The 13,551-nt window shown below is 34.8% G+C and overlaps 1 protein-coding gene across 2 annotated transcripts in view; it reads right to left on the minus strand.

Moving 5' to 3' along the window:
- Window positions 1-13,551, minus strand: part of ELP4 (elongator acetyltransferase complex subunit 4) — a 223,004-nt gene that overhangs the window by 185,622 nt on the left and 23,831 nt on the right. For both annotated transcript variants that reach the window (XM_090267603.1, XM_090267602.1), the window contains exon 3: window positions 10,377-10,498. In XM_090267603.1, coding sequence (XP_090123729.1) covers window positions 10,377-10,498 — 122 coding nt within the window. The remainder of the gene's footprint in view (window positions 1-10,376; window positions 10,499-13,551) is intronic.

A 13,551-nucleotide genomic window follows, 5' to 3' on the forward strand; every position in this document is an offset into this window, starting at 1 on the left:
TCTTAGCGAGAGACGCCTCAGGTGGCTCGGCCATGTCAAAAGAATGGATGCAGGCCGTATCCCCAAAGACCTCCTCTACGGCGAGCTAGCAGAAGGCAAGAGGATGAGAGGGCGCCCAAAACTGCGGTTCAAAGACATCTGCAAAAAGGACATGACACAATGCTCCATCAATCTCAACACATGGGAAGTTCAAGCAGACGAACGCCTAGCCTGGAGGCTCGCGGTCAGGCAAGGTACGTCATGTGCAGAGGCTGCGCGCAACGAGGAGGTGGTCCAGAAAAGATCGAGGCGGAAGCAGCGTCAACAGCAGCAACAACGGCCATCTGCCTTCACCTGTAACAAGTGTGGCAGGGATTGTCACTCCCGAGTCGGACTGCACAGCCATTCTCGGCGGTGCAGATAGACTCTCAGGAAGCTACGCCATCGTCTCTCGAGACGGACGGCTGCCGACGACGACGAGCTGACACCTGGGTTATTCAATATAACATCTGTTGCAATAGAACACACTGTATTGTCATATTCTTGTTTTCTAAAAGAAAGAATATTAGATTTTAGCTTTTTTCTTCCTATAATGCTGTCCTTACAGCATATATTGGGTAGCAAAGATCAGGAATAAATAAAAATAAAAAGCAGGCTTCAGAAATTCTATACAAAAGAGGCTGGAAAGTATAAAATTTCTCTACCTCTTTTAATCAAATAAATCAGGTTAGAAAAATTAATGTGAATAAAGAAATTGGCACTACCTTCAGACAAAAAGAACTGTTTATTTTACTTAAAAAACCATATGAAACCAAATCATTACCAACTTCCAATACTAAAATATATCCTACTATTTAAGTACATTTATTTTTTCATAAGAAAGATTTATCTTCATTGATAAGAGGCTGGAATATATTATTTCCCTTTTCAATTCAAGCCATTCTATGTTTACTGCTATATTATTTTGTGGTATTTGTTTTGGCAGATGCACAAGCAAAATGTGATCCCAACAGTTTGACCCTTCTCACTTTTTATGTTCTCTAGGGCATAATAAAACCCAAGAGACAATCCCTCAGCAGTTAATGAAGCTTAACCTCCCACCCTCTTAATTACCTATGCATTACACCAGCTAAGGGCATCATACTCCTCTCGAAGCTATTTTGCAATTCAGCAGAAGTACTACTGAGCTATTATGTAGCAACATAATCCATGCAGCATGAGAAATCCTTCTTAAAAATAAAATCTTTTGATCGTTGCAGGTTTTGGTAACTGTATAATTAATACTACTTAAGCATTATACATATATCAGTATGTATATTGTATCAGTAAATATAGTGCTTTGTTGATTTTAAGTTTTTTTATTGGGGGGCATTTATTTTCTGAAAGAGAAACAAGTCCAAATATATTATTGATTATCATAATGTGAATACAAAGTATGTCAAATAATCAGCCTGAGTATCCATATATTACAAGTTAAATTATTTAAAAGTACATGGAGGGAAGCCCTGGTTGGGTAGCCCAGTTGGTGAGAGTGTCGGCGTCTGATACTCCAAGGTTGCAGGTTCGATCTCCAGTCAGGGCACATACAAGAAGCAACCAATGAATGTATAAACAAGTGGAACAATAAATTGATGTTTCTCTCTTTGTCTCTCACTCTCTCAAATCAATACTTTAAAATTTCTTTTTAAAAGTAAATAAAAGTATATGGGAAATAAGTGATTTCAATTGTTAAAAGCATTGAGAAATATAGATGGCATAGAGTCTATCAGAACTCTGGGGGTGTAGATGATTTTATAAAAAAATTTTTTTTAACTCAGATTTTAAGATTAGTGATATGTAAATTAATTTATTTCCATCCATATTTCAAACTAAATTCAGTACAGAATAGGTAACATCTTAGTGCAATTTCAGATTTTTTTTTCTTGAATATAAAGGTGGCAAGATTATTGATATTAGAAGAAAGGGTGAAATCACTATCCAAACATTATTTTAACTAAACTTCCAAGTTAAGCTACTGTCAAAAATGATGCTTTTACTTCTGGAACTACACCAATTGCATGTACCTGAAAAAAAAATGAAACCAGTGTTCTCAACATTTTTCCATCGATCCTTTCACATTTCCCTTTAACATATGAAACAGAAATGTGTTTAGAAGACTGGAAAATCTCAGTTTTCTTGACTTAGATGGAAGAAGGAAGATAAGAAGAGGAAATGGAAATCTGCACTAGAAGTATTCAGAAATGAAGGAAAAGGGATGCACTAAGTAAAAAAACAAACAAAACATTTATGTTGAATTAAATGCAAATTATAATCTAATTATTTTAAAATATTACACTCTAAACCAGCATATTTTTAAGAGCACCAGTCAAAGAAGGATCTCAAAGCAATTTAGAAATGCAATTAATCCCTGAGTCCTCCTGCAGTCTGTAGTGACGTGGGGAAAATGAGGTAGAGGCAAATTTAAATTCCTTATCTAGGTCTTAGCAATAAGCTCGTTAATATCATAAGTAGCATTCCATGTCTGGACCAAGGCAGACACATGCTTTCAAGACTGCTTACTGATGGCACCAACTTAAAAGGAGTTAAAGGGAAATGCCCTGGGTTTCTTGGCATTGGGATCTTACTAGCGTCCATAATCATTTTCTCATATTGGTACAACATTCGAAACTGTCAATCTGTTAAGAACAAGTATCCATGAGGTCTATGTTAATTTTAGCAATTTTCCTCAATATATCAACTCAGATACAGAATTTGTGTTTTATATGTCCAAATTTCAGTTTTATTATATATTTCTTCAAAACATTCTCTTTACTTCAAAACAATTCTCTTTACTTCAAAACAAACTTCATAGAAAGAAAGCTTAAAATAAGAAATTCCATGTTTTTACTCACAGAGAGAAAAGGATGCACAGTTGGTATCAAAATTCCTAGCCATAAAAATTGGAGGTTTCCTTTCTGGGTTCCTTTACAAAGTAAAGTTCACATATTAAATGCTGTTGATGTTTAATCTGGCTCTGACTGCACAAGTAATGAGATTCATACTTAGAGAGATAATATAAGTTAAAATGAAGACATCTACAAATTAGGTAATTGCCACTGTTAAAAACACTATGTGTGTATGTATTATGTACATATTGTGAATGATTGTATATATACATACAGACATATATATGTATTTCTTTGTCTATATCTATTTCTATATGTATCCCTAGTTACAGGAAAAAGAATGAATGATAAACAATGTGGTTCTTGTGACAGAAAATATCTTGATTACAATATATTTTGTGAAATGTCTTAAATAGCAGACTAAATTCTCCTCTTCATCACTGGTATTAGCAGGTTTAGTGTGATCATGTGCAATAATCTTCTTTAGGAAATGTTTACTATATAAGGTTGTATATTAACCTGTTTTTAAGAAAACATGATATATAAAAATCTATGTTAAACAAACAAGTTGTGCAATAATTATTTGAGTTATGCTCACATAACTATAGAATTCTCTAAGTATTAACTGTCCCTATTGAACATAAACTAATTTATAGAAATCTGATAAGTAAATTATTTCAAAATGTAATTAAAAGTTAGGATAGTGACAATCATCTTATAATTATTTATTAAATTGAGGTTATATAATTTTTACATTGTTGGAAAAGATATATTCTGAAGTTTCAGGGTACCTATTGTCAAAGAAATCTGAATTAGGAACAGAATTAGGCATTTATCTTCATTTAAGTGGTCAAGATCAGTTAAATTCCTAGCTCAGGAACATGCAAGCTACTGGTTTTATTTGTTTGATGTCATATTCTTTAAACTTTCCAGAATAAGTCCAGCTTATGGAAAATGTCACAAACAAAAATCCTTAGGGTATTATGGGATACTAAATGAAACTGGAAATAACTTTTATTAAATTTGAAAAGTTATATTCTGTAGTACATGTGGTGTTAATAGAACAAAATTCATTCTCTTTCTGCTCACTGATTATGTACTGGGTAAAAGCATAAAACAGATTTTCTTTAATTATATAGCACCCTATGCATTATAATCTGTTTTAAGAATATAAAGGTAAGAAGTTTCACTTCAGTTTCAGATCTACTTTCTACTTTGAATTAATCTTCAGTTTAATACTACCTACCTTGTTTCTGAAACCTAAAACAGGCTTTCAGATACCCACACAACTATAGTAAGAGTATTTTACAAAAATAAAAAGCAACATTTCAAATGCCTCTGATTTCATTAATATTCCAGAATATAAAAATATAGATGTGGTGAACTAAGGTCACTTTCTGCAACTGCTTATCAATTTTTCCTGAACATAACTTGAAATTTTAGGAAAGAAAGCTTGGTTACTGAAAGAATCACCCCAACACTAGCTGGAGAGGACGTCCTGTCTTATTTGGGGTTGTTCACACAGTAAAATTATGCTTCTGCACATATGAAATCTTCACAGACTGTGCTTAATCTATGACCTCTGATAGGGTGCTGCCTTTCTATTCTCATGGTATCCTTTAACATTTCACTTAAGGGATAATACATTAATTTGAGGAGCTAATGAAAAAGTATTTACTTTTCCTTTTAACAGCTCTGGTTTTCAGAATTTCAAGTCACGTATCCCTCCAAGAAGGATCGAATACTTCTCGATACTTTTTGAGTAAATGTATTCACGAGAAAAACAAACTCTATTTCTAAAATTCCCAATTCTGGTCTCATACAGCTTATTTTCAAAGAATAATACGGCACTACATAATAGTTCCAAGATTTTAACATTTCTTCTGAGCATAACAATAACCATCCAGTATTCAGAGCAATTCCTTTTTTCTTATGAGCTCAAAATAAAAGTTTTGAAAGGAAATATGAGGTGTGAAATAAGTATCCTTTAGGATATAGAAAGCAAAACTCCGAGATATTGAATTTCTAAATTTGGAAGTCTGGAATAAGATAGCTAGGATATGGTCCCTATCTTAATATGAAAGATTAAGTGACTTGTGCAAGGTCCTGCCACTAGTTAAGTAGCAACACAGAAATTTAAAATCTAAGCCGAGATCCCAAACATATTTCACTTCTTGAGCGTAAATATTACAGAGCATGGCATTTTTGCTATATGACTTAAGCTACTTTTCTGCACGTAAAACTCCTTCCTTTTGTCAGCTGATGTACAGATATCAATTCCAAATGTGTGATTATGTTAATGTTATACCAGAAATGATTCTCATTAGCTTCTGACAGAGTTGGGTTTTTTTCCTTTATATTTTTATCTTATCTTTCATTTCCTTGTTGAAAAATAAGGCACATGCCATCTTTTAAAAACTGGCTGCAAATGTAGGTCACTGGAAGCAGTACTGAGCCTTTGCATGCTCTTTCTTAGTCTTTTTAGTTTGCCAAAGAGGCTCTAACTGTGGTTGCCAGAGGAGAACTTAGAATTTTAAATAAGCTCTCATAAGTAGCGAGGGAGAAAAAAGTGAAACCCTGGGGTCAAACAGCACATTTCCGGCTCAGCTAGCACTTCAGAGTTGTAAGCTCTAAAAAACATAGTCTGAAAATTTTCTGAACAAATAAACTGTTGACGAGGAAATGAAGGTAACAGACTGATTATATATAGCTCTGCCTTAAAAGGGCAAAAGATACACAGTGACAAAATAGTTTTGATAGAAAAATACAATAAGTATTATATAGGCTGGAAAAAGTAAAAATGTGTGGGAAAATGTGTTATGTTATTGAGCATGCAATACAGCTTGCAAAAGAGAATGACAGAAGGGCCAGAAAAGAATTTTTAATTATTTATAACAATGATGTATTAAAATTACAACTTTGGAGATGAGTATAATAAAAAATATTCAAAAATATATATTTCGCCAACCAAAGGGTGTCTCTTTTACTTCATTCTTATAGCTATCTCCATGTTTGGCAGAACAAGGAAAACAAGATAAATCTGAGATATTTTTGTATTCTATTTACTCAGAAAGATCAGACTGCATTACAATATACCAGGAACAAGCAAGTGATCACTCACTGGATTAAGAATTCTAATTCTTGTTCCACGATCAGTAAATAACAGATGAAGAGCAAACACAAACTTAATCTGGACACCAAACTGACAGAAGAAAAAGAAACCTTTCCAACAGAAATTCAAACTTTATATTGTTTATCAAACAATACTGCTACATCTAATTCTAAATTAACTGGTATCTTTGATCTCATTTATAGCCAAAGAATCCAATAAAACAAAAGATACATGGTACAAAGAACAAGATCTTAAATGAGTTCAATATTCAGGTAAAAAGTTGATTATTTCAGGATCTAAATTAACTCTTTCAAATTAGTAAGACAGACTTTAATTTTTACTCATGGATTTAAAGTCCATAAAAAGAATTCTGAAGGTAGTAGTCTTAATTTTTGCGCTTCATTACTAAACACCTTGTTGCTATCCTTATTCATCAAATAACGATAGGGTTCATTTTAAATGATCTGTTACTTATTCTATGACTTATAGGTTATTATAAAGTAATTCATTTTCAATTATAAAATATTTTTCTCTAAATTAAATGAGTTTTATCATAATTGATTATAAATTTGAACTATTTATTTACTAACATGTTTGATGTTAACATTTATTATATGCTATAAGTCTTTAGTAACATCAATGTAGTTATAACACTTCTGTAGGTAGGCATGAACTTATCCTGGGTACATACTAAAAAAATACAACTTTTAAGCTCCTTAAAATAATTATAGCTCTGGCTGGTGTGGCTCAGTGGACTGAGCAATGGCCTGTGAATTGACAGGTCACTGGTTTGACTCCTAGTCAGGGTACAAGCCTGGGTTGCAAGCCAAGTCCCCAGATGCAGGCGTGTGAGAGGTTATAAATTAATGTTTCTCTTGCACAGTGATGTTTCTTCCCCTGTCTTTCTCCCTCCCTTTCTCTCTCTTTAAAAAGAAAATAGAATCTTAAAAAAAAAAAAGAAGAAGAGAATTCTAGCCTCCCACTTTTGTCACTGGGGCTGATGCCAAAGAGGACATACAGATGGCCAACAGACATGTGAAAAGATGCTCATTGTTGTTAATAATCAGAGAAATGAAAATTACAACCAAAATGAGATATCACATCATACCTGTCAGAAATGCTCTATCAATAAATCAACAAACAACAAGTGTTGGAGAGAATGTGGAGAAAAGGGGACCCTCATGCACTGTTGGTGGGAATGCAGACTGGTGCAGCCACTATGGAAAACAGTATGGAGTTTCCTCAAAAAATTAAAAATGGAACTGCCTTATGACCCAGCAATTCCACTTCTGGGACTCTACCCAAAGAAACCTGAAACACTAATTCAAAAAAAATATATGCACTTCTATATTTATTGAAACATTATTTAAAATAGTCAAGGTAAAGCAACTCAAGTGCCTATCAGCAGATGAGTGGATAAAAAAGCTGTGTTACATTCACACAATGGAATATTACTCAGCCTTAAAAAAGAAGGAAATCTTACCCTCTGTGACAGCATGGGGTGGACACAGAGAGTATTATGCTAAGTGAAATAAGCCAGTCAAGGAAGGACAAGTACCATTTGATTTCAGATATATGTGAAATCTATTGAACAACATAAACTAACAAACAAAATAGAAACAGACTCACAGATACAGAGAACAGACTGACAGCTGTCAGAGGGGAGGAGGTACGGGGAGCTGGGTGAAAAAGGTGAAGAATTAAACAAAAACCACAACTCATAGACACAGACAACAATATGATGATTACCAGAGAAAAAGGGGGGTGGGGAGAGGGTAAAAGGGGGATATATGGTGATAGAAGGAGACTTGACATGGGATGGGAACATACAATATACAGATGATGTATTATAAAATTGTGCACCTGAAACTTATATAATTTCATTAACCAATGTTACCCCGATAAATTCAATAAAAATTTAACTCCTTGCTCTAGATATTAGATATACTTCTGCATGAATATTACCTATTTGACATGCCATCACCAAAAAAATATTCAAAGTAAGTTTAAAAACTGACCTTATATTATGAATAGTATTTAAATTTACTTCTAAAAGTAATTTTACTTTAATTCATTAAATATTATTGTGCAATATCATATAGTTGGAATTATAAAAAGGATAAAATGTGTGTGTATGCTTATGTATAATTTTTTACTGCATAAAAAAATCAGCCTGATAAATATTTCAATATTTTAACCTAAAAATGTAAATTTTGATATTTTAGAAAATATTCCATAGAAAGTTTTCACAGAGAATCCTTATCACTACATTGGAGATGATCAAAAAAATTCTTTTAGATAAAAAAGTTAACTGAAAAATGCTTACCATATGTATTTTTAAAAGCTTTAACACTATCATGTTTATTGTTCTATAGGATTTTCTAAGGTGTGTAATTTTTCAGCATTTCATCTTAATGCTGACTTCCTGAAGGAGCTTGGAGTACAACAGGCATGGGTATGTTTTCAAAGGACTACAGATAAATTGTTGCTTGGTTATATTATGTTAGACAGCTGATTGGGCTTTTTATCCTTTACTTGCCTTTTAGTTATATACAGTTATAAGATCATTACAGTCTATAACATTGTCTTTTTCCTTCCCTTGTACCAGCGATATCTGCCTTGGTTATAGATTCCAGAAATCCCCAACCATACATTAAAAAATCAAAATTAAGTTATTACATCATTTGTTCCCCCTTTGTTGTATCTCTAAACATTGTTAATGTCTTGGTTTTGGTCATTCATTGTTGGGCTGTTTGATGTAAATAAAATTTTAAGTATAATTCTAATTGAGTTGGGCACCTAAAAACCTGACTGAATAATGTGTACAAAACTTACTCGTCCACATGAGTATTCAACATCTCATTTTAAATTACAAAAAAATTTTGTTTATTTTTCTCAGTGATGCTAAAAACTTTGTCTATGCACTGGTGTTATGAAGAATATAAATAATTAAAGGTTTTATCAGCCAAATTTTTCTAATCTAGTCTATTCTAAAGATGTAAACAACAACTGGACCACATAAAATATGTATATGTTAAAATAATACTTTTAATATTTTTATAGAAAAACAGAAAGGCATATTATTATTTTTAAAAAGGTTTTAAAAACATATTTACTGATTTGAGAGAGGAACAGAGAGAGAGGGAGAGAGAAAGAGAGAAAGAGAGAGAGAGAGAGAGAGAGAGAGAGAGAGAGAGAGAGAGAAAGAGAGAGAAACATCGATTGGTTGCCTCCTTTATGTGTCCCCACCAGCAATGGAACCCGCAACCAAGATATGTGCCCTGCCCGGGAATGGAACCTGCAACCATTCCGTCCAACTAACTGAGCCACCTGGCCAGGGCAAGCATATTATTCTTTTAAATCAAATACTGTTTTACCATTATATATTAAACATGTACAAAATATAAAATAACAAGCCCTGGCCAGGTGGCTCAGTTGGTTGTAATTCATCCCACGCACCAAAAGGTGGCAAGTTCCATCCCTGGTCCAGGTGCACAGGGGAGGCCAACAACTGACGTTTCTCAATTAATGTTTCTCTGTTTTTCAACCCCCCTCCCCCCACGACTTCCTTTCTCTCTAAAATCAATATATCCTTGAGTGAGAATTAAAAATAAAGAAATAAAGAAAGGCATAAAATGATGAGGCTGAGAGTAGAGGTGCATAAAATATAAGATGATAATCAAATTAAAATAGTTTAAAATAAATTATTAAACAATTTTTAAAAATCCTCATGAGGATATGCTTATTGATTTTAGAGAGGGGAAGGAACAGAGAGAGAGAGAGAGAGAGAGAGAGAGAGAGAGAGAGAGAGAGTGGGAGGGAGACAGAGAGAAACAACCAACTGACTGGTTGCCTCCCGTGTGTGTCCTGATCAGGGATTCAGGGATCAATCTGCAGCCTAGGCATGTGCCCTGACCAGGAACTCTTTTCACCGAGTTCTCTTATTATCATCACTGTAAGTTTATTTATTGTCAGTTTTTAAAAGCTTATTCATATTTTCCCTGTTTCTTATCTAAATTTTAAGTTAAAATTGTTCAAGAACGTTAATTTAAAAATAAAACTAATATGCTTAAGTAAATTTGATACTATAAGAAAAAAAATGTATGTATGGTCCTATTAGGGCATTTTAAGATAGTTCTTTACATACTATTTCTGCTTCTGTTGCTCAATTGTCTAGGACTCCAATTAAACATTGGTTGAACTCTCTTTATTAGTCCACATAGCTCTGGAGTTCGGTTCAATTTTCTTAATTATCTTTTCTATGTTCTTCAGATTGCAAAATTTCTGTTGATATACCTTCACGTTATTTTTCCATTCTCTGTATATATATATATAAACGATATTTCTTCATAAAATGTTCAAAATGCGCTGTTGAATATAAAGAATATACTCTACTCTACCTGTAAAATATCAGCTGGGTTTTCTTTTGCAGATGCAACCAACGAAGTATGCCCACTGATGAGTCCTTCTGCCAGGAAGTACTTGAAGAGCCAAGGAGAATAAATATTATATTTATCCTCTTCTGTAAAAAATAAAAACAATTATAGTCAGAACCTTAACATATACAAGCATATTCAAGTGTTTTTATAATTTTTATCCTTAAAACAAGTATATTATGTGGGGCAATAATTATCTTTTCCTAAGGCACAGTTAGGCTAAGAGACTTATCTTGATAGTCAATGGGAAATAGGTACTTTTAATAGTCTTCCTGATTCTATAAAAATCATTCTCCATTTACTATGTGATCTCTGCTAGCCACAAAATTTAAAGGATTATGTATGATTATATAAAAACATCAGAAATTCTTTTACCTTACTAAGATGTTCTCAGGCACTGCACCTCTAAAATGGTCATTGCCTACCGACTCACACCTCATTTCTTTTATGTCACAATAGTTAAGCACTTTAGTGTCTGTAGCCTGATGATTAATATTTAAATAGCTGTAAAGACAGTATTAATCCTACAGTTTGGTTTTGGATTTTAAGTTCAATAATAATTTAAATTTTAAGATTTTAATTTGATGTTGCTAAATTTGTACTAAATGTTCTCCTAGTAAATAATCCTTTTATATTTTAGTATTCCCTTATTCTTCCTTCTTTCTGAATTTTAATGAAAAAATGATAAATCAGGTTTCTTAGACAAAAATGAGTTGTATCTTTGAGGTTTTGTGACAGAATGACAACTTGAGTATATCATTATTCTCTTTGTATTACTGATAAGCTACATGCCTATACTATATATCAGCTTTCTTTCCTTTAATACTTTGAACATAACACAAAGGCAAGAGACAAAGGCAAATTTATTGCACCATTTAAAAAGAAAGTAGCATTCGGACTTACAGCCAAGATGGAGGCCTAGACTGACATGCTCCATCTCCCTCCACAACTAAGAAGGACTACAACTACCGCAAAACCAGAAATAACCAGAAGTTCCAGAAAATAAAGCTACATGGAAGTTCAACATATGAAGTTATAAAGAAGTGGTGCTCGTCTGGACGGGTAGGAGGGACAAAGCTAGGGCAGAGGGGGCAAGCTGTGCTGGCGGCCGCAGCTGCGGGATGGCGGTAAGCACAGACACTCGTATTTAAGGGGAGGCAAAAAGCGCCTGGGGAGCACCCCTGGCTGCAGACCAGACCCGTCAGCTTGTGATTTCAACACTGGGGAAAGCAGATCCCCATTGCCTTGGACTGTGAGGGCCAGAGGGTGTGGGGACGGAGGAGGAGGCTCCCAGTCTCTCAGCGGAGAGTGAATGACAGGAATTCATCTTGGACCCCCACCCCCACACAAAATGCCACAGTGTGGTAAGAAGGGTCGCCCGGTAGTGACAAGTGCACGGGGCTCTGTCCCCTATAGTGTATGAGGTGTGACAGCCCTGCCCAGGAAGCAAAGGTAAACACAAATTGTCAGGATGACAGGGATCATGATAGAGATCCCAATCACGTAGCAGACCAGACAGCAAATATATGATCTGCTGGACCAGCAGACAGGAAATCTTTCTGAGCACAGTTCAGAGCTCTGGTTATAAGACAGCTTACAGATCTAACAGTGGATCTCAAACAAGACGGGGAACAAATGAAGGCTAGCCCTGCAGAAATGAACAAAAATACTTATGAAACAAGTGGTGAAGGAAGAAAAACCAGGGATCAAATCAACAAATTGGAACATAGGGAAGGAACAAACAGTCAACCAGTGCAGAAAGAGGGAACGAGAAGTGAGGAAAATGAGGAGAGGATCAGAAACCTATGGGACAGCTATAAGTGGGCCAATATCCGAATCATAGGGTTGCCAGAAGGTGAAGAAGAAGAACTAGAAATTGAAAAATTATGTGAAAAAATAATGAAGCAGAACTCCCCTAACTTGGGGAAGGAAATAGACTTACAGGTCCAGGAAGCACAGAGAGTTCCAGATAAACTGGACCCAGGGAGAACCACACCAAGACACATTAGAATCAAAATGTCAAAAATTAAGGATAAAGAGAGAATCTTAAAAGCAGCAAGAGAAAAGAAGAGAACTATGTACAAAGGGTCCCAAGAAGACTTTCAGATGATTTTTTCAAAAGAAACTGCAGGCAAGAAGGGACTGGCAAGAAATATTCAAAGTAATGAAAAGCAAAAACGTACAGCCATGATTTCTCTATTCAGCAAAGCTGTCATTCAGAATAGAAGGGCAGAGAAAGTGTTTCCAGGACAAAGTAAAACTAAAGGAGTTCATCAGATCCAAACTGCTGTCATATGAAATGTTAAAAGGACATGTTTAGGAGAAAGAGGATCAAAACAATGAACATTAAACTGAAAACTGTATCACAACAACCACCAACAGAAGCTAGGGAACCGAAACAAAGGCAACTAAGTAGGTAACCAGAGTGGAAAAAGAATTATAAGTATGGGGAACATTATGGGGGGAGGTCTGTGGGGAGGGGGAAGGGGAAGGGGGGAAAGGGAGGGAGACGGTACAGGAATTAAGAAGCATAGAAGAAGGGAGTGGAGTAGACTGGAAGATGTTGAGAAAAACTCAACACGGATGTGCACAACCAATGGGCATGGACTAAGGGGGGGGGCTGAAGGGAGGGGGGTCACTGGGTGGAGGAAAACAAAGGGAAAAGAAATTGGGACAACTGTAACAGCATAATCAATAAAGAATATTTTTAAAGAAGTAGCATTATTAATTTATTCAACAAATATTGACTTGGGCAAAAAGTTTGCTTGGTTTTTTTCTGTAAGATGGCTTTAGCAGTACTTAGTTGTCTTTAACTTCACTGGAAACAATTTTGTTAGACTATACTGTGGCAGCTCTCATATCAGCATGCATTTAAAAAAACATCAAAATTGATGAATTTTTGTGCAGCAATTTTAATAATGAAGATGGAAGAAACAATGCAACATTTTCAGGCTATTATGCTTTATTATATCAAGAAAGGTAAAAACGCAACTGAAACGCACAAAAAGATTCGTGCAGTGTATAGAGAAGGTGCTGTGACTGATCAAATGTGTCAAAAGTGGTTTGCCAAGTTTCATGCTGGAGATTTCTCACTGCCATGATACTCCACAGTCAAGCAGACCAGTTGAAGTTGGCAGCA

This window comes from Furipterus horrens, unplaced genomic scaffold, assembly GCF_987537825.1.
Source record: "Furipterus horrens unplaced genomic scaffold, mFurHor1.1.pri manual_scaffold_2, whole genome shotgun sequence".
NCBI lineage: Eukaryota > Metazoa > Chordata > Mammalia > Chiroptera > Furipteridae > Furipterus > Furipterus horrens.